This window comes from Coccinella septempunctata, chromosome 6 (genome assembly GCF_907165205.1).
Source record: "Coccinella septempunctata chromosome 6, icCocSept1.1, whole genome shotgun sequence".
NCBI classification, from domain to species: domain Eukaryota; kingdom Metazoa; phylum Arthropoda; class Insecta; order Coleoptera; family Coccinellidae; genus Coccinella; species Coccinella septempunctata.
The window spans coordinates 21,366,519-21,386,533 of NC_058194.1; the positions used below are offsets into that span (position 1 = coordinate 21,366,519).

A 20,015-nucleotide genomic window follows, 5' to 3' on the forward strand; every position below is an offset into this window, starting at 1 on the left:
GAAATGTCCTGCATAAAAAACTCCATATAAATAATTCATCATAAAGCCTTATAATACCTACCACGTTCCATATTCCACGAGGGTCATATTCCTTCTTCAATTGCCCAAGCATTAGACAAATTCATTATAATCATTTTAGATTTTAAGCGTTGCTGTTATCATACTCTCGCAGGTTTTATACAAACTGATTGGAACCAGCCGTATAAAATGAACCGAAGTTTATCTCTTTTTGCATTTTTTCTGAATTTGCATGAGGGCTAAGATATATTAATTTTCAAATTGACACACAGTATAGTAGTGAATACTTCCATATCTATATATTGAGATTGATCAGTTTTTTGAAAAACTGTTGAAATAATAAAACATCCATGGTATAAAATTCTTTATTTTATTGATTCGGACAAATACCGAAATAATAATCGATCTATCTAAAAATATTATATCAGTCAAAATATCTGTTACATGAAAATCTTATTTCTAGCACAGCCTTATAAGAATACACCCGTTAATTCAATGGAGGGAAGACATATTATGTTTTCATTGATATTTATGGACAAGTACCCATAACCAAGAAACTGAGAAATCTTAGTATCTTCGAAATGGACTCTTTTTCCGCTTGTTTGTATGTACAAACATCATAAAACTCTTCGTTCGGCAATGAAAGATTTTAAAATAATATTTCACGAAACAAATCCAACAAGCCTAATTGAAAATCACAAAGCAAATACTCAACTCTCGATCAAATCTCTCCAGACCCAAATATCTTCCGTGGATAAACATTGAATTATATTTATAACGCAAAGATACGGCAACCTATTACAAAAAGATTCAACCAAATACTGGGTTCCAAACTCAACAGCCTTCCTTCTTTCCAGAACTGCATCGAATTTCTGTCTGATGTACCTTCCGTAAAATGGAAAAACTGAGGGCTCTAGATCCCGGACGTGTCGGACTATTTTCTGGTTTTTCGTGTACTCCTCCAATGTGGATCTATCAGCAAAATAGATGTCTAAATAACTGACAGGGTTTTTCTCGGCGGAAAGTATGTGAAGCTCTGTCAAAAGTTTGGCATGTAGAAATATGAGGTGTACGCTGAGTTCAATCTGTTCTATGAGTTCCTTATGAACGTTTCCGTTTGTGAATTTGTTCAGAGCAATATTTTTCATGATTTCGACGACATGAGGATACTGCCGGTATCGTAGGGCTATGTCCAGTGGGGTTTGAGCCATGGAGTTGAGCATGTTAACATCAGCACCGTTCTCGAAGAGGCAAACTATAAATGTCTCAGTACCAAAACGAGCTGCCTGATGTAGAGCTGTACATTCCTTTGAATCTCTCTCATTGACATCGAATCCCCTGCTTATCAGTATTTTAGCATATTTTGCAGCATTGTCGCCGAAAATACTCTCTGTGGCTAGCTCGTGTAGGGGTTTGAATTCCTTCGCGGAATCTTCTATTCTGCAACCAGCATTTAGCAGCTTCATCAGCACATTATCTTTATTGCAGGGATGTTTTATGATATAAAACAAAGGGGTATGCCCCTTCTTATCTTGAACATTCACGTCGCAATTGTTCCTTAGCAGTACATCGATACAACCTTTATCGATTCTTCCGCAAGCATAATGAAGGGGTGTTGAGCCTTCATTGCATTGAGCGTTGACGTCAGCACCGAATTTTATGAGGTATTCTGCAATTTTTGGGGATCCTTGTGCAACAGCTAAGTGTAAGGGAGTTTTTCCCTCAATGTCTCGTTTATCTGGACTGGCCTTCATTTTTAGAATTTGTTTCACCAACCTTGTTTCTTGCCGAAAGACTAAGGTATGCAAAGCTGTTTCCAACCTCCTGTTCAAGACAGCATCAGTCTGTTTGTGATATGGTAAATAAGCTGTTATGGTTCTTCTATCTGAAATAAACAAATAATGTCCGGAGTTAATTTCAATAGATGTTGAATCACTCCACAGATACAGTGATATATGTCGACTGATAGGTATAAGATGTGTGCATCATTTCAAAAATTCTGGTATTTCCTTCAGGAACTAAATATATGCTAAATAAGAATCATTTAGTTTGTTTGTTCCCAACCTAGTGCATAGAGGAGGGAACAATTCATTCAAATTGCGGATATTTCTAAAAACCAGCGACGACGTGACGACGATGTGTATCTTTTCTTGAGTTTTTAGTTTGGGAGTATTACGGAAATATTAAAACTTACCACCGAAATAAAAGAGAACATCAGCCAATACGCCCCTGTCTTTTTTGTACTGGAACATTCCATCACCTCCACATTTCATAATAGTTTCAAAAACTTCATAATTGATGTCTTTTGGCAGTTTTTTTAACGCCACTCCAAGAGGGGTTTCCCCCAATTCGTTCTGAACATTAGGGCCAATTTCCAAAAGAAGACTTTCCAGAAGCGGAATATTGCATTTGTCTCTACCTCTTAGACTGCATTGTTTGAACAGTAACTTTTTCTTTTCTGAGGGGGGTGATGATATATGTAATGATTCTATACATTTTTGGTCTATTTCTCCATCTAAAAAATATTAATAAACAACATTATAGTATCTAAAACCAGTTTTAAGCTTAAGCCGCCGAGTTCTTATTCATTTCTCTAGTAAAAATACAAATGACTTGCAAAACTGAAAGACAAATTTGAATAAGAAAATACAATCAATAATATTCATTATGGAAAATATGAAATTAAGAAGACCAAGTTGGAATTTGGAATGAAACTATATTGTAATAATTTTTAATTTAATATTGGAATTTTTATGAATTCGATCAAGCATTAAGTACAATAATTCCAACCGAAATTGATCAGAAATCAGAAATTTTTGAAGTGATGATGAACTTTAAATTAAAAATATGCATTAGCATTTCTTCAGATTATAAATACAAACTATAGTTTGAGATTGTAAATCATTTTTGTCAACATGCAATTAGTATTTCATTCTTGAATTTATTATAAATACCTACCTGTCGTTTCTCCATTATCTCCACTAGATCCAGGTTCACTATTATCTGTGAAATAAGATTAAATTTTACGAATTTTATTTATTTGCTCAATTATTTTTCAACAAAGTAGGTATTCTTATTTTTATTTTTTCAGTATTCTATACTTAGTTCTAAATTTTAACGGTCGATATAGGAGGGTACCTACATTTCAAATAGGTATGCACCCAGAACCCAGAACTGAAAGATTCTTAGAGAAGATTTGTGTCTAAATTGCAAAGTAGGTAGGTACCAGAATAATAAAAGCTATGGTGAGTGTTTGGTACCTACTTGAATGAATAGTTGAAAATTATTAAAGCTTCGTTTAACTACAAAAACTTGGTGAAATATTTGAACGTTGGCTTATTTCCGCAAACTAACGATTCATCAGACGATTTATTACAAAAGAAGATCGCCAGTTAACAGTTATAGTATTATGATTTTTGTAATATTTCCCATATAGATCATGTAAATTTGCATGATTCTGATATTTGTGTTAATTTCAGTATAAACAGTCTGGGTATATTTTCACTAAAAATCTTGAATAATTATATTTGCCTTCGATCGTTCAAATTAAATAAATACCCAAAAATGGTTCAAACTGAAAGGAAAAATTTTGGTACTCCATATAGATCGATTAGAGTAGGTAGCTAATGGTCAAACCGAATATCTTTCTGCATACCTATATATATAAAATCCTTCTGGGATAAACGAAGTATCTATACAGAAACAACTTCAATAATTTGCTGATGAAATGTTATACTCAAACTAAAAGCGAATACAAAAACAACATAATCGACAAGAATTTTCGAAGAACGCATTTCAATAGAAGCTATTACAAAAGTTATGTGAGAGACAACAAAATTACATATATACCTAGATATCCTGTTCTACATGATTATTATGAAAGAAAGGGGATAATAAAATAATTTAAAATTTCATATTGAGAGAATATTTCTAACATCAACTCAAAATTAATATAAAAGTACTGCACGACCAGTGCATGAATTAGCACTCTGCATAAATAGTTAATCAATGAGTAGATAAATACTCAATAATATAATATAATATTCAAAAATCTTTTTTTAATTAGCTATTTCCACTGTCTTTTGATGTCTAAATACTAGCAATGAACATTAAAAGAATCAGGTGATAAATTCTTTGATTCTTATCAAAACATTATCTTGTCTAAATGGGGATGAAAATGAATCATCCATCAGACAATATTGGATAGACATGAGCTTGTTTTTTTTTAGAAACAAAAATAAACAGCTCCCAAATACAACTTTATAGTAGTTCATGGGAATATGAAAATATTTCGGAAGTGCAGTTATGATATACATACTTCATTATTTCGATTAAAAGCATTATTATAAATATATAGCAATACTTTCAATAAACTCATAAAAAGAGAAAAAATTCTGCAAACAATCTACATATAAGAAAACATAGGTAAGATACCTACATCTCTCCAATGTGAGAACTGTACTTGAAAGGCAATAAAAAGGATTTATTTATGGTGTACAACAAATGAAAACTTCGGGAATGACTCATATATTACCTTGCGGCTCTCGTGGATCAACCACATGATTCGACTTTCGAAAACCAGATACCATTCTGAAACTTTTTCCAACACCAAACAAATCACAAATTCATTCTATCGAACTCTTGGATCCTGTATCGATCTAGCACAGGTAACGGTTTCCGTTGATACTGACCTCAGATTTCAGGAACACCTTCAGTAAGGGTGGTTTGCAAAATCTCTACGTGGTAATGCTTAATCCATAGGCGTAGTCAGCATTTCGTGCCAGGAGGGTAGCGAGAGAGAAACCTATAAGCGCTGGCACTGAACTATGTAGGTAGAAAATTTTTCCCCACTTAAGATTTTTAAATTTTTTTAGGAATGGGTTGAGAACTTATGGTTCCCAACTCATATAACCATTATAAAATTATTCGTTTCGAAAAACCATAGCGATTAAGGAATCGATGAGTTCAATTCAATTAAACCATAATTCCATATATTTTTTATTTTCAACTATTTGAAGGTCAATCTACAAATTCACGTTTCCAGATAAAAATCAATTAAAAATCATCGGCAAAAATCGATCAAGATAAGGGAGAAACAAAATCAAGTCTTCGTAGCAACTCGTAATATATAACGTTATATACGAGATAAATTATTAATTTTTTATTACGTCATTTCCATTTCCTTTTTACGAATCAAGTGATTCAAAATCAATGTATCGTAAAATCAGTCCAATCGTAAAATTATAATAATGAGAAAAAAAGTTGAATTCAAAAAAATAGCTAGTGTTATTGCTCTGATTAATAGAAGAAAAAGTAGTAAGTAGTTTCAGAGTCACAGTGTTTCACTGATAACTGACTTGACTGAACTTTTTAGGAAGAAATAGGTAGGTAAGTACACCTTCGAATTATAAACATTTTGAGTATTTAATAATTTTAATATCAATGATATGATATACTTACCTACAACCTATTTATACTTAATGACAATACTCAAAATTTTAACATCTCAATCCTAGTAGGTAGGGCAGTCATAAATGGTGCTTTTAAAAGTGTTCACAGAGACAAGAGACTTTCCCTTTCTCTATGAGTGTTCAACTTATGCCACATGCAGCCTCCATAACCACGTGGTATCTTGGCCGCTCGTGCCGCCATATTGCAAAAATGGCGAATTTAAACATTTCTCTGAAATCTCCGACACATCTTACTATCGTAGATTATAGAGTCTATCTTTGCTGAAGTAGGTACGATAAAACTATTCATAAAAACATAATTAAACTTTAAACTAGGGAATATATTCCAAAATTGAACTTACTAGCAAAACAATTTGCAAAGGAGGCCCAGAATGAAACATTGAAACATTCACAAATAGCTTATTCCCGTTCGGAATTTGTTGCCTGCTGTATATGTTTACGGTGTAAAAGTGACAAAAAAAGATATCTTAAATGGTAACGCTGATTTCAATAGGAACTTCTGGATATCGTGAATCCACCCTTGGATGCTTCAGACTGGTTGAACACGTGCATTTTACAGTGCAAGTGGCAAATTCATACAATGTTAGTCAAAGTATGAAATCAAGTTTCCTCTCATGTTACTTTGCCACTGTAACTGTTCGTCAACTGAGCCATCGAGTATATGTATGGCCGGCTTACAGGGTGATTTTTTTAAATGTTTCATTAGATGTATTCGAGGAAGGAATTGTAATACAGATTCAAGATGTCGGTTTTTCGTTTTAGAGTACATGAACTTCAATTGTAAAATATTTTCAAGCGGAATCTACTTCCGGTTTTACCGGAAACGAATGTAATTTCGTTATTTCAAATGTTACACCCTGTATATTTATACATATTCCAATTTTTCGTTCAATTTTACACTGATTTGATATATTATATGCGCAACCACTCAAGCGATTTTTGAATTATAGCCTGAATATCAAATTTAAAAAAAAAAAGATTGTCACAAATTAGAGTCCATATCTTCAAAATCCCTCATTCTAAGAATTTCTTTTTGCGGAAGGGGAACAAGGGAAAGTAAGTTGATACTGTTTCTTGTATAACTTATGAGGAAATATTATACAAGGTGTCTGAAACAGGGCTCCAAAGTGAGCCTCGATAAAACTATGATATCTGATTTTTTTCAAATAGCAACCCTATAATTTTGTAATTCCAATCGATTGCCCAAACATTTCATGCCCTTAAAATCAGTAGTTTCGCCGTTATTGAATAAAATTCGAATTTCAGGAATAAGTCAAGGTCTCTGGATGTACCTCTAATTTTTCTCTGGTAAGGCTAGGTTGTATTACAGGTTCGTGGTTTGATTAAATTTTCCACCATTGATTTCATGTCAAAAACATTAAATAATGAAAAAAATTGTGTTGAAGTGACAAGAGAAAAGTTTAATATAAATACTTTATTACACAAAACCAACAATTCATAAATACTGTATCAATTTTGTTGCAAAAACTAAACAATAAAAAAATATTCAATTCTCTTCACTGCATTCCTCATTCACAGCAATATTCACGTCATTGACAAGAAATAAACTTGGCACTTTCCATAATTGAAAAATTTGGTTCTTCATGTCTTTTTCCTTATTCTCCAAAACCTGAAGATCTTTTCTTAGTTTCGACTCGCGTTCTGTGAGGGAAACTAACTGCTGCCAAATTGCCTCTTGGGACAGCCTAGATTCTTCCAGACGGCACTTGAGAGACTTTATCTCCTTCTCCCTCTCTGAAAACAAAAAATTCATTAATAGTTCATAAATCAAGAAGGAATAGTTTTCATCACATTGAGGCTAATCCAAAATTTGAGAGAAAAGGTAGATCTATTTTGTTTGAAGTTCATTCAAAATTATAGCCCCTTTCAATGCTGCTAAGTTGAACCATCAGAGTATTCAAACACTTCAAGTAAACATTTAAAAAATAATATGAGAGTATTGGATCAAGAAACTTCGAAACATTCAACTAAAAATGTGAATGGATGAGGGAAACTGTTAAAAAATGAAAAAATACCAAACTTACTGGATACAATCAATAGAAGCTGGCTTATGGAATCATTGACAGAGCCACTTTCGTGATCACGATTTATACTTTTCTCATCAGACTTTTCTGAACTTTGGGAGTTACAACTAATTATATTCCCCAATTCCTTTTTCATATCTCCAGCAACAGATTGAGTATGCTGCCTTCCTTGAAGGTGCTCTCTTTTATTGTGGAGGTTATGAAACCACTGATCACATGTTCTACAATAAAGTTCCTCATTGTCTTCCTCCTGAAAAAGTATATTAGCATATTGATCTTGAATTAATAAAATAGTGGGGTTGAATTCAGACATTCATGACTTAGAGCCTGACAAATTGCCAAATTGGTTACAAGAGAGCTGGCAAAGCATGTATGTGTAAAAGTTTGCCTGCCCTACAGTAACCAACGATTTTGAGAATCCATTTGTATAAGAACTGTACACAACTTACATCTACTTCATCAGTTGCATCCATATCACTTTCTGAAAGAATATTGTTCTGCAATCTATTTCTCCTTTTTTTATTCAAATAAGCCCTGTATGCATCTGATTGTCTATATTTATGTAATTCTTCACGATATCTCTTTTTATCCTCCTCAGCTTTAGCAAGATATGGTTTTTTTTCCTCAAGAGTTAAACTGGACCATTTATTTCCTATTATTTTTGTTATTTCATGAAAAGCCAAGGCGCTTTCTTTGTATAATTTTCTTTGTTCATTAAGATATAAGTTATAACCTGTAGCGGGAGCTTTGGGAGGTAAATTCAAAAGCTCAGGCTTCCTCTTCCTCCCTTTAGGCCAACCACCCCTCCTTTTTGGAGGAGACCCAGCTTTATTTTCATTATTGACAGGACCTACATTTTTGTTTTTATTGAACGGAACAATTAGAGATGGACTAGGAAAATTAGCTACACTTGTATCTGAATCTGATACATTAGAATTAGCGCTGATGTCAGATGACGAGTGTGCTGGAGCTAAATTCACTTCAAGTTTAGAAATTTTGGCATCCTTGGTAACTGGTTTATGAGATAGAATACTGGGAACTACAGTTACAGTCTTATAATTGTTGTCAGTATCATCATCAGGTCTATAAATATTCTGTTTTAATGGTAATTTTGTATCGTTTGTAACTGAAGTGAGTGTAAAAACTGGTTGGGTGTTAGGTGTGGAGCAACTACTGATATCACTACATTCACTAGAAAACCCATCACTGTCGAAATTAAAGTTGAAAGTCCGTAAATGAATTCGTTCTCGATGATTAGTTGTTGTCAGCTTACTATCTTCTTGTAATATCAACTGAGAAGCAACATCATGTAGTTCTTCAACAGATAAATTTAAATCTGTTAGTAATGCTTCGTTCAAGGGAACACAAAGCAACCTGAAAAATGATCACAATCAATATTATAAGAATAATAAGTGCGATATAAGAAACGAACCCAGAGTCTGTTTCCACTAAAATTCCATTTTGAAGAAGATTATTCGCTTCATCCTGTGTTTCAATGCTTTCCTCTGGTTGTGCCATTTCAAAATTTGATCACTACTTATTATTTCGTTTTTGATATGCCTACATACTTCGCGAAACGTAAAAATGGAATATGTATACGTTATTTCATTTTATTTACCATTTTAATTTTTTCCATGTCGTCCAGTAACTTCCTATGCACGATACCAACAGAAAGAATAGTAACTTTGAAAATAAATTTTTCGGCGTAAAAATTTAATTCCACGAAGAGAAGAGATATGAATAAAATTAATAGAGTAAATCATCAATTGCGATATGAAAGAAATATTACGCTTCGACATGAGTCCTCATTTCTCATTTTGATAACGAGTAGGTAGTTCGTGGATGTATTTTTAGTTCAGATTGACGAATCAAGAAAGAAGGTTAATTATTCATAAAAAAGGGAATATTTAATTCATGATTTCTAATTTCCTCCTAGTTTACATTATAATTGTAGGACATGAATTCTCTTCCTAGGATATCAGTAGTCGGAGCAGGGCCTGCTGGATTTTATGCTGCCCAATTCTTATTGAAAAAACTAAAAAGATGCGAGATTGATATTTATGAAAGGCTACCAGTCCCCTTTGGTCTAGTAAGGTGAATCAAATGTAAATGACTTAGCCACGTAATTGGTTTCATTTTTTTGTTAATACTAATATTAATGCAGATTTGGAGTAGCTCCAGATCATCCCGAGGTGAAAAATGTGGAAAATACATTTACCAAGGTTGCAGAACATCAAAATGTGCGATTTTTGGGAAATGTTTGTCTCGGAAGAGATATTACTGTTGAGGAATTGAAAAAAGCTTACCATATTGTGATTTTGGTATGAAATTCCTTAGTATGGAAACAAGATTATTCTCATTAAAGATTTCATCTTTTAGGCATATGGTGCAGAAAAGAGTCGAAATCTTGGGATACCAGGAGAAAATCTCAATAATGTAATATCTGCTCGTCGAGTTGTAGGCTGGTACAACGGTGTTCCTTGGGATAAGGATTTATCTATTGATTTGAGTATGAGAGAGGTAGCAATAGTTGGCCAAGGAAATGTTGCAATTGATGTTGCAAGAATATTATTGACACCAATAGATGATCTTAAGGTATGTAATTGAGAGTTATGCCCTAATGTTTTTGCTGTTTTATCGTAATTATTGCATCATATGTTAATTATCAGCTTTGACTACAAAATGCTTAATCTTCCTCACAAACTTCGTTTTTGAAATTGATAAGCTTTTAATTCCAGAAAACTGATATCACACAACATGCATTGGAAGCTTTGAGTAGGTCGAAAGTTAGAACGGTCTATTTGATTGGTAGAAGAGGTCCTCTACAAGCTGCATTTACAATAAAGGAGTTAAGGGAAATGATAAAATTGAAAAATTGCAAAACAGAATGGATAGCGGATGATTTCAAGGATGTATCAAATGTAATAAATAGTCTTCCTAGGCCAAAAAAAAGGATAAGCGAGTTGATGTTGAGATCAGCTACTGAGAATTTGCCTGGAGTATGTGAAAAAAAATTCAAACCATTGTTTTTCCGCACACCTTTAGAGTTCATTGGCAAAAATCAAACAGTAAATAAGGTAAAATTAGGTATCAATATTTTGCAAGGTGAAAATGAGGATATAATGAATCAGAAAGCTGTTTTAACAGATTTACATGAAACTATTGATTGTGGTTTGGCTATAATTAGTATTGGATATAAATCAACTCCGATTGAAGAAAGTATAGAGTTTGATCAAAATTTAGGTGTTCTTAAAAATCATTATGGTAAAATTAGAAATGGGCTATATGCAACTGGTTGGGTGGCAACTGGTCCCAGTGGGGTTATACTCAACACCATGAATAATAGTTTTGGTGTTGCCGAACTTATTTTGAAAGACATTGAGAAAAATCCTTCTTTGATACAAGAAAGTAAACCAGGTTATGATTATGCACATTCTATATTAAGCCAACGATCAATTCAGGTGGTTTCTTGGAGGGATTGGTTGAAAATAAATGAATTTGAAGTTAATGCGGGGACAAAGTTAGGTAAACCAAGGGAAAAGATTTTAGACATGGAGAAAATGTTAGACATAGCTTCATCATGAAATGATTTCCTACATGTTACATTATTATACACAGCCTACTTGTTATGGCCCAGATTTATACTCGGGCTAGGGATTTCATTCACTTTTTGTATGAAATAGTGAGGTTATTTTTCAATAAATTCTTTATTTGTTCATGCTGCTGCTTCATTGTATTGTTATTTCTGAAATAACTAGATGGAAGAAAAGGGGAATCTTAAGATATGTTGTATTATTTTTGTTTTAGAGTACTTGAAGATTTCAAAACTCTACTTTGTACTTTTCCTTGAAGTAATTTCATTTTCACTTCTTTTGTAAAAAGTCTCTCCCTATGTAGTTGTTCTTTAACCCTCCTGGGCATCTCGTCCACAAAATAGTAAATTCCACCAATGATCATTAAAATAACATTCTGAAATTAAAAGGTCAGCAATTTATAGGATGAATTTTTTGAGTCACCTCAAAAATCATAACGAATGTGAATTTCCATATTAGCACCAAATAGTGGTCGTCCGTTCTTTCATATTTTTTTGGATGTTCGGAAGGATACCTGTAACCATGATAAAGGCATTCTGTGATATTCTCTTTTCCAGTTGCAATCTGTTGTTTCTTGGGCAAATCCTCGATTGCAAAGCCTATGGAAATATAGATTAGATACAACAATAATTAGTAGAGGTTCCAGTTAGCCAGAGTTGTCTCTGCATTTAGCAGTAGTCTCGCATAGTAAGTGTGATTTCTGAGAAAAGCACGTGGCCAATTTGTTGCGTGGAAAGTGGCTCTTTGTTTTCCTCTCTTTCATATTTTCTTATACATCTACAAATATCCTGTAGGAGGCATAAGAGATCATCAAATCCAAAAATCACAGGACAGGGGCCGTACAACATAGAAAAAGTAAAAGAACGAAATTTTTATCTATGAGAAATTTTAACCTCAAAAACAAAAATTAACCTCTTTGCCATCAGTTCTCGAATGTAAATAAAATTTAGGCTTATTTTAATTATTTTGGATCTTTATTGGCTTTCATAATGAGTTTTTGTGGCTATAAGAGTGAAATTCGCGAAGGTGATACAGTGATATTATATTTGACTATAAATCAATATTATAGTATAGAGGCTAAAAACACAACTTTGAGTAAAAAAGGACTACCAATTCAAAACGTTGTTCAGACACCTTACGGGTCCTTAGCATGTGGTGATTTAATTGGAAAAAAGTTTGGCACTAAAATTCAACTTAAGAAAGGTTGGGCGTATATTCTCCAGCCTACTCCTGAATTTTGGACCGAAATTTTACCTCATCGAACACAAATTATTTACACTCCAGATGTTAGCATGATTCTACTGTTTTTGGAATTGAAGCCTTCTAGCATTGTGATAGAAAGTGGTACTGGTAGTGGTTCACTTTCACATGCAATTATAAGAAAGATAAAACCAAGTGGACATTTATACACTTTTGATTTTCATGAAACTAGAGTAGAAATTGTGCGAAAGGAATTTGCAGACCACGGTCTCAGTGATTTTGTTACTGTTCAAACCAGGGATGTGTGCACAACTGGATTCGGTGAAGAGTTACATGGCAAAGTTGATGCAATATTCTTAGATCTGCCTCAACCATGGTCAGCTGCGAACTTCACCCGTGAAATGTTCAAAAGTCGTGGTGGGCGATTATGTTCATTTTCTCCATGCATTGAACAAGTACAAAAAATGTGTGGTGTTTTATCAAACTTGGGATATCAAGAGATACAAACTATGGAAATTCTTCAATCAAATTTTGCAGTTCAAAAGAGGAAGATGAACGTACTAAATTTGAATATGTTAAAAACTCCCAACCCAAATGAAAAAGAGAATGACAAAACTGAAAAGGAATTTTCAAATTTTGTCACCTCAGTACCACCAAACTCTTTACCAGGACATACAGGCTATTTGACGTTTGCTACATTTCCTCCTACTCATTCTATTTATTGTAATAATTTAAATAAAAATGTATAGTGTTTTTATTATTTTGTTTTGCTTTATTTTTCAACAGTGTTGAAACAGAGTCATGATGGAGAAATTTCGCACTTATGTCACTTGTATGTGTTGTTTTATTCTTTATTTTTGATGTTAAAATTAGATAATGGCTAAATAGCCGTAAAATTATCGATTGCAAATGAAATTATGGGACTTATTTTGAAAGAGGTTGGACCAACCAATTTTGAAATTGAGCTGTATACATACCTATATAGGTATACTGATAATAAGGACATATGTGCTTATCAAATTTTGGGATTACCCACTTGAAAATTTTCATTTTAACTTACGTGAAAAAGTAAAATTGAAGAAACCTTCTGTCCCTCTGTGATAAACAGCGTTGTAAACTACGCCTTGAATGAAACTTGTATTGAAAGCGACAAGAAAAGCCTGAAAATATCAAGCTAATTTATGCTAATCAAAGAATATATTGAAATTCTAATGTTATTCTATACTTGGAAACACTAAACAACTTACATTACAGACGATGCTGAAGTAAGATGCAAATTTAATTATATCGTTCCAAGCGCCAATTCCATTGATCATATTCGGCGCTGGTCTTCGATATCCTCTCACCAATTTTATAGCATCTGATCTAAACTCCATAAAGTTATTGAAGATAGCTATAACGCCAACAAGGGGAAAAGCAGCCATGAAGAAGGACACATATCCAAATTGTAAGACTGAAAAATAGTTAGTTGATGATGAAATGATACGATTTTGGAACCTTTATAGTTTGGGTTATCCATGTTTTCCTTGTTATCTGGTAACTTGGACGATTTTTATAAATTGGTTCTTTCGATACACGTTCTACCCACTGACAGAAAATGGCTGAAGACACAGTGCAAAAAAATGAATAGTTCAAAAACTCAATAATAAAATTCGTCCAAATTATTCACAACATTTTTTCGAAGTTGTAACCACAGTCATGCTGTTCCAAATTGTTCGTACAACCTTACCCAACGTAAAAAAGATGGGGTCAAAATACGGTAGCAGTAATAGCACTTTATCAACGGACAATGTCACAAGCACTTCCAATACCTCGCTCGATAGGCCAATGGTTCAAATTATCCAAAAAATTCATTCAGATTATCTCGATTGTACTGAACGCAAACAATGACGGTTTAGTCCATTTGTTTTATTTTACCGCGGCATCTTGAATATTTTATAGACGATTTTTGATGCAAAGATTTTATGGGGGATACCCTCCATAAAATAGGCCTTGACTGCACTAATATTGCACTATCCATTTTTTCAGAACTCCTCTTGGATCATATTATTTGCTGCCGTTTCATATATTAAGTTTGGTGCCGGAAGCTATGAGATTTTCAAAAGTAAATGGTTCTTGCTACGTAGCATGCTTTTTTTGAAAGACAGGGAAATCGTGAACATTGTACAACTGAATGAAAGCCAACACGTATATGCGCATCTACTCCCGTTGGCTTTGCCGATGAGATTTTGGCGATCGGCACAAAGCGGCATATTGTGGATGTAGCAATAAGTAGATGAAATATTAGTTATCCACTAGTTATGCCACTGATTCACTTACTCATCTCTGAAAATTCGCATGCCCAAGATTGTTCGTTAGTTTTCTCCAAATAATATTCTTTTTCCCAGGATGGCACATACATTTTTGTCTCAGTTACAGTTTTTGTTTGTGAAGCCGAAAAAAGCATATCTTTTATCTACAAATAGTCATTATTAGTATTTTTTCACATATTCATACACATTCATATTTGCTTTTTGTTTGTAATTGACGCTGAATCATTGCAAGATCAACAACCAAAAGCTGATGAATTTGAATGAGGCAATAGAATTGAATATAAATCTAAATCAAGTTGAATTTAAATCGAAACGTTTTTGCGTTATATAGATATCTCAATTTCTCACACATCTCGATATTGCTCCAAAAATATTTCCTCCTATACTTTTTAATGACATCACGACACATAGCTGGATAGCTAGAATCAATATGCAACCAGTTGGAAAACAATAATCCTTTTCAAATATCGCTGCTAGGAAAATAGAGTCAGGAGAAGCGTTGAGTTGCCCCTATAATGATGAAGATCGCGTTTTAAAACTTTCAATCATGTATAAATATAAGAATCAATTTTTGGAAGATACGAAAAACGAGAAAAAAATCACTTACCCTCAGAAATGCTGTGTACAAAATGGGAATATAGTTATTGATGAATCCAAAAAGATATATTTTACTAATTACGCTATCATTGTACTGCTTTTGAGTTTTAGGGACTTCCATATCTGTTAACCAAACTGAAAGTTTTATGTAGAACTAGAAAACATTAGGAGTAAAATGATGAACGAAATGTGTGTTGTCATTTTACCAATGAGAAGACTTTGATGAAAATGACTTGAAAAATTGAGTAAATTACAGTGGTCCAGAAGGTAGACATAGGTTCGTGTTCCGGATTCATGAGGGACATAAGCCAATTCTTCAGAAGAACGAGGAGAAAGACATACGACGAAACTAGTAAAACCTGTAAACAGCAAATATTCATGCGTAAATTTGCAATTGCAAGTTAAAGAAAATAAATCGAAAGTATTATTATACGCGGAGTGCGTTTGACAGTAGTGTTTTTAGTATTTTTAACTAGAAGGCCGTAGATCTCACTAATTGGTAGGTTTATAACTTTTAGTGAGATACACCTTTACGGGTTCATTCGCTCTTGAACCGGGCTCAGGCCTACGCTGCTCAAGAAATGTCGAGTGTTTCGTCGAGTATTAATTCCCAAGTTGGCCAAATTACCGCTTTTATTTAGGATGTTTCTGCACCTCAAGTTTTTTGCGGAAGAGACATTTCCTCTTTCATAACTTGAGATGAAATTCTTTCGAAAAATACCCATATCTGACGAGCAAAAAAATCTAAAACATGGACCCAAGATTCCGGTAAATTTCACAACTCGAAAACGACTGGATTGATTCTTTTACCATATATAATAGAAAGACTTCGTCACCCTTCAGATGATCATCAACGTGAAAATTTTCAACACGATAGAGATTGCAAATTGCGAACTCTAGCGTGATCATAACAATTTTTTCGAAAAATTTGCATAACTAAAAGCCGTTTTTCCGATTTCCAACCAAGTCAATAGGCTTCTAACACCGTGTATAATACTGCGTCGGGCAATATCATTCTTTTTTATGTTCTGGTTCTCTTCAGATCTGACAAGAGAAGACACGAGAGAGAAAAATTATTCATTTCTTACCATCAAAAAGACGATGAAATATGTGAAACTGTATCGTAATATTTTGATACCATGAGGGACGTAGGGTTCAACCTCCCCTGTTATATTGGACTTCTTCCTATAGGTACTTTTATCTTTGTAATCATACCTGCAATATTTAAAATTGAGAATTTAAAAATGGGTATAAGCTAATGAATTCATATCGATTAATTTCATTTCACATATAGTTGATAATGGTGGACATTCCGTAAATTGCATATTAATTTTCAAGAAATGTAAATTTTTGTCCATAAACCCTCCTTTTACTTAAAAATTCGTCGAGACCGAACGGTTGCACTGGGGTCGTTAACATTTCGAGATTTTTTACAAGAAGTTGCTCTTTCAGAATATGTAACCGCCTTCCGACTCCGAGAACTACTAGGTATTTATATAGGGCCGAGCTTAGAGGTTTTCAAAGTCGGAGAAACAAAATAAGTGGCGTTATATCCAATATTAGCACTCATATTGTCCCTATATTTAATGTTAAATATAAGTATTTGTCTTGATGATGATGAAGTTTTTTACCTTATCTTATATTCAACATCTGCATGATGAACATTCCATCTGACACTTAGAGTGCATTCTTTTCTCCTCCAGCTTTCAAGGAATACTGTAACTATGTTATTCAGACTTTATGATTAATATTTTATCGAATATAGTATATGTTGCGTTAGTGATATGGTTATTGCCATTAAACAGATGAAGATATGGCAATGATGCCTGGTGTAGACAAACTTCAAACACTCCTCGTTGAATTAGATGCCCGTGAGTTACTGAGCATTAGAACAAATTGCAACAAAGACCAGAACTACCATAGCTACCCTGTAGAGACGACTGGTACAGACATAAGAGTCAAGAGTCATAAACATCTGACAGAGCCAATTCAAGCAGGTTCCAAGCCGAGATATTTTTCTAGACTGATGGTATATGTACCAGCACCATTGAGAGGAAAGTGGACTGGAATAAGGTCAATAGAATCCCCACAACTACTGGCAAAGAGCGAATAAATGAAACTTGACCCTAATATTATAGGGCAGTCGCATACTTGGTGCGCCAAACAGGGTTCGCAGAAGAGGATCCTCAGATCAATAAAAAATTTTGATCTGTGAGAGGATCTCAGAATATTCAAACTCCAGTATAATATACTTTTTACTCCAAGGGCAGATAGTAAATGGTGAAATTCAGCTCATAGAGAGATGTGTATGTGTATAATGTGATTTTTTTTGGAATTGCAGGTGACCTAACATATCCTCGAAAAAAAAAACTTAGAATTACCATACCCCAAATGGAAATAATAACAGCATAAATCACATTATTGTAGTTGCCGATAACGAATTCAGCTTTCGTCGTACTACAATACTTGGATATACGTAATAATCGGCACATGTCTGTATCGCACATGGGACATAGGTATTCTTCAGACGAACACAAATCTTCTCTGGAAAAATAAAATGGATTTAATCTCTTTTTTAATGAAAGAGTAACTGTTATACGATCTAATTCAAGTCGCCATTTCAATACACGTGTACCATATATTGTTTGGTGATAAACATGGCGCTGTATTGCTCTTTCTGAAATATATACTTACAGAAATGTTGATGGATATACTAATAGAAGGATTCCATTGACGCATAATACAATTATTCCAACAATGGCTACCACAATTAGCAGATGATTGTAGTGTTCGAACCAAGCAAAATAAAATGCCATATCTGTACCAAAATATTTCGCTACCAAATTTATGGGTTGCTCTTTGTACCACATAGAATAATTGGCCCAATATTTTGTTAGAAGCTAAAATATTCAAATCACCATGAACTACTTACACAAGGATTATAAACCAACCAAGGATTTTATAGACTATAATCCTTGCTCAATGTGTACTGATGTTACTTATTGGTGTTTAAATAGAAGTACATACAGCGACCATTTGATATTTTGAACACCAGATCGTCATTGCGCACTATATAACGTCTTGGCAAATCTGCTGCCGATACATAGGGTATAAATTCATACAAACGCAAAAAATAGTGTGTCTTTCATATACCTTTTTTTGAGCAGCGTCTGTTTAGCTACAGTTCCCTGAAGATGGCACCTGAATAGAAATTTTGATTTTTTTCTTCAGAAACTAGAAAATTGCACTGCCAACAAGGCAGGCCAAACAGGGGCTGCCTGAAAAAAATATCAAATACCCACACTATTTCTTGACAAGGAATCACCCCTAAAATTTTCGCAATTATTCATTATTTACACCCTGTATATTAAGACATATTATATCTGTATACCTACCTAATATATATACATACCTTCCCGAAAATTTACACCCTTACACTGATAGAATTTCAAAGTACTTTCTATTCTTACCTGACGGTCATTCAAGTTCTCTTGCTTCACATCTGTCCATTGCCAAGGACCATCATGTAGAGGAAATGAATCTTTAATATAGCCGAGCTTAGTCATTTTGTCCAAACCATACACTTCTCTATCATCAATTGTGAGCGGATCTGACAGTAGCTTATTGAGCAGCACAATTTTTTCACAACTTGTTGGCTGTCTTGAAATCAAATAGATGAATGTGAACAAAGCAATTTCTAGTAAAACAGAGTTTTGGTTAATTGATAGTCTCCTCAATCTGGAGAAAAATTTCCAGAAATTATAGTGTCCAGTATTCAAAAATTATGCATACTACGAAAAAAAGTTTCTATGGAAGTCTGCTGAAAACAAATTTGGGATGATGAAAAATCATACCCTTTCCGCTTGAAAACATCTCCATTTTCTTTAGTCAACTCTGTTTTACGGAAACGACATCTGAAAAAGTTATGGGGAATGAAGTTATGTCCCGCATTATCTATATCAACATCATATAAATTGGCTAGATGTTTTATGACTTCATCTGTCGCATGCATTTTCAAATATACCAAACTCGAATCCTGAAATCCAATTCAAGAAACATTGTAAATGGTTCATCGAAATATTCTGATTTTTAATAAAAAAATAAAAAATCTAAACCCATTGAAACCCGGTCAAATCTGTCTCCTAAGAAATGGTGACTACAAAATTGATGCTTTTCCATTACCTATAAGAAAATCTTCATAAAGAGTCACTCACCATAACACCAATCTCGAATTCAAACTCAAGTCCTTGCAATTCTAAATAACTCAGATAATCCAAGACCTTTCCTAGTACTTCTTTTTTGTAAATAGCAGTATCTTGAAGTACTAAAACGTAATGTATCCTACGAGTACCATCGCGAAAATGGTATGGTGTTGGTTCGGTATCATCATCTTTTCTGAATTTACGTAAACTGAATAACTTCTGTTCTATCTCATGCATTTTTTCACATTGGAAGTTTTTTCCTTTTTGAGAGAAACTAAATGAAAGTTGTCATTTTCACCATAGAGATATTATATGTATGAAAAGCAGATTACGATTGTCGCAATTTCAACAGATTTTACTAGAAATGAAATATTTGTCCCAATAAATCCCCATAACTAACGATTACAAAATTTTTTGAAAGGGACTCCGAATTCCAGTAATTCAGAAAACTCAGCTGGCTGGATTCTGACCAAAATCATTATAGGCTTCGTCCCGCTTCAGATGAGCACCATCCTGTAAAATTTTTTTTCAAAATGTAGTGGAGCGCATAACAAGCGCCTTTAAGCTATGGAGGTGC

At 33.7% G+C, this 20,015-nt stretch overlaps 5 protein-coding genes across 6 annotated transcripts; 2 read left to right on the plus strand and 3 right to left on the minus strand.

The window, feature by feature from the left end:
* Positions 1–371: 371 nt before the first annotated feature.
* LOC123315293 (serine/threonine-protein phosphatase 6 regulatory ankyrin repeat subunit B-like) lies at positions 372–4,772 on the minus strand. Its single transcript, XM_044900942.1, has 4 exons — positions 4,553–4,772; positions 2,977–3,021; positions 2,213–2,533; positions 372–1,903 (listed from the first exon to the last, which is right to left on the minus strand). The coding sequence occupies exons 1-4, from the start codon at positions 4,605–4,607 to the stop codon at positions 729–731; spliced, it is 1,596 nt and encodes a 531-aa protein (XP_044756877.1). The 5' UTR covers positions 4,608–4,772; the 3' UTR covers positions 372–728.
* Positions 4,773–6,909: 2,137 nt separating this feature from the next.
* LOC123314713 lies at positions 6,910–9,226 on the minus strand. Its single transcript, XM_044900023.1, has 5 exons — positions 9,153–9,226; positions 8,967–9,101; positions 7,984–8,908; positions 7,535–7,784; positions 6,910–7,244 (listed from the first exon to the last, which is right to left on the minus strand). Exons 2-5 carry the CDS (start codon positions 9,050–9,052, stop codon positions 6,997–6,999), a joined length of 1,509 nt encoding a protein of 502 aa, XP_044755958.1. The 5' UTR covers positions 9,053–9,101; positions 9,153–9,226; the 3' UTR covers positions 6,910–6,996.
* A 118-nt stretch (positions 9,227–9,344) lies between these two features.
* Positions 9,345–11,118, plus strand: LOC123314714 (NADPH:adrenodoxin oxidoreductase, mitochondrial). Its single transcript, XM_044900024.1, has 4 exons — positions 9,345–9,628; positions 9,699–9,855; positions 9,914–10,129; positions 10,273–11,118. The coding sequence occupies exons 1-4, from the start codon at positions 9,492–9,494 to the stop codon at positions 11,116–11,118; spliced, it is 1,356 nt and encodes a 451-aa protein (XP_044755959.1). The 5' UTR covers positions 9,345–9,491.
* A 7-nt stretch (positions 11,119–11,125) lies between these two features.
* On the minus strand, positions 11,126–19,798 carry LOC123314711 (anoctamin-5-like). 2 transcript variants are annotated; one of them, XM_044900019.1, is made up of 15 exons: positions 19,451–19,798; positions 19,091–19,272; positions 18,707–18,896; positions 17,931–18,136; positions 17,623–17,780; positions 16,868–16,958; positions 16,325–16,451; positions 15,443–15,595; positions 15,247–15,390; positions 14,988–15,149; positions 14,647–14,782; positions 13,575–13,780; positions 13,388–13,487; positions 11,551–11,726; positions 11,126–11,503 (listed from the first exon to the last, which is right to left on the minus strand). In XM_044900019.1, the coding sequence occupies exons 1-15, from the start codon at positions 19,673–19,675 to the stop codon at positions 11,327–11,329; spliced, it is 2,433 nt and encodes an 810-aa protein (XP_044755954.1). In that variant the 5' UTR covers positions 19,676–19,798; the 3' UTR covers positions 11,126–11,326. The 2 variants fall into 2 exon arrangements, with proteins under 2 accessions (XP_044755954.1, XP_044755955.1); XM_044900020.1 differs by lacking the exon at positions 19,091–19,272 and having other exon boundaries at positions 18,707–18,892.
* Positions 12,019–13,080, plus strand: LOC123314715 (tRNA (adenine(58)-N(1))-methyltransferase catalytic subunit TRMT61A). The gene has a single exon (XM_044900025.1). The coding sequence runs from the start codon at positions 12,117–12,119 to the stop codon at positions 13,074–13,076; it is 960 nt and encodes a 319-aa protein (XP_044755960.1). The 5' UTR covers positions 12,019–12,116; the 3' UTR covers positions 13,077–13,080.
* Positions 19,799–20,015: the final 217 nt, after the last annotated feature.

Coding starts and splice junctions, on each gene's coding strand:
- LOC123315293 (XM_044900942.1), bottom strand. CDS start 4,607: ATGGTATCTGGTTTTCGAAAGTCGAATCATGTGGTTGATCCACGAGAG. Junction 2,534..2,976: donor AGATAATGGAGAAACGACAG/GTAGGTATTTAT, acceptor AATATTTTTTAG/ATGGAGAAATAGACCAAAAA. Junction 1,904..2,212: donor TGTTCTCTTTTATTTCGGTG/GTAAGTTTTAAT, acceptor TGTTTATTTCAG/ATAGAAGAACCATAACAGCT.
- LOC123314713 (XM_044900023.1), bottom strand. CDS start 9,052: ATGGCACAACCAGAGGAAAGCATTGAAACACAGGATGAAGCGAATAAT. Junction 7,785..7,983: donor ATGCAACTGATGAAGTAGAT/GTAAGTTGTGTA, acceptor ATACTTTTTCAG/GAGGAAGACAATGAGGAACT. Junction 7,245..7,534: donor GCTTCTATTGATTGTATCCA/GTAAGTTTGGTA, acceptor TTTTGTTTTCAG/AGAGGGAGAAGGAGATAAAG.
- LOC123314714 (XM_044900024.1), top strand. CDS start 9,492: ATGAATTCTCTTCCTAGGATATCAGTAGTCGGAGCAGGGCCTGCTGGA. Junction 9,629..9,698: donor GTCCCCTTTGGTCTAGTAAG/GTGAATCAAATG, acceptor ATATTAATGCAG/ATTTGGAGTAGCTCCAGATC. Junction 10,130..10,272: donor CACCAATAGATGATCTTAAG/GTATGTAATTGA, acceptor TTTTAATTCCAG/AAAACTGATATCACACAACA.
- LOC123314715 (XM_044900025.1), top strand. CDS start 12,117: ATGAGTTTTTGTGGCTATAAGAGTGAAATTCGCGAAGGTGATACAGTG.
- LOC123314711 (XM_044900019.1), bottom strand. CDS start 19,675: ATGCATGAGATAGAACAGAAGTTATTCAGTTTACGTAAATTCAGAAAA. Junction 19,273..19,450: donor AATTCGAGATTGGTGTTATG/GTGAGTGACTCT, acceptor ATTGGATTTCAG/GATTCGAGTTTGGTATATTT. Junction 15,391..15,442: donor TCATCAAAGTCTTCTCATTG/GTAAAATGACAA, acceptor AATGTTTTCTAG/TTCTACATAAAACTTTCAGT.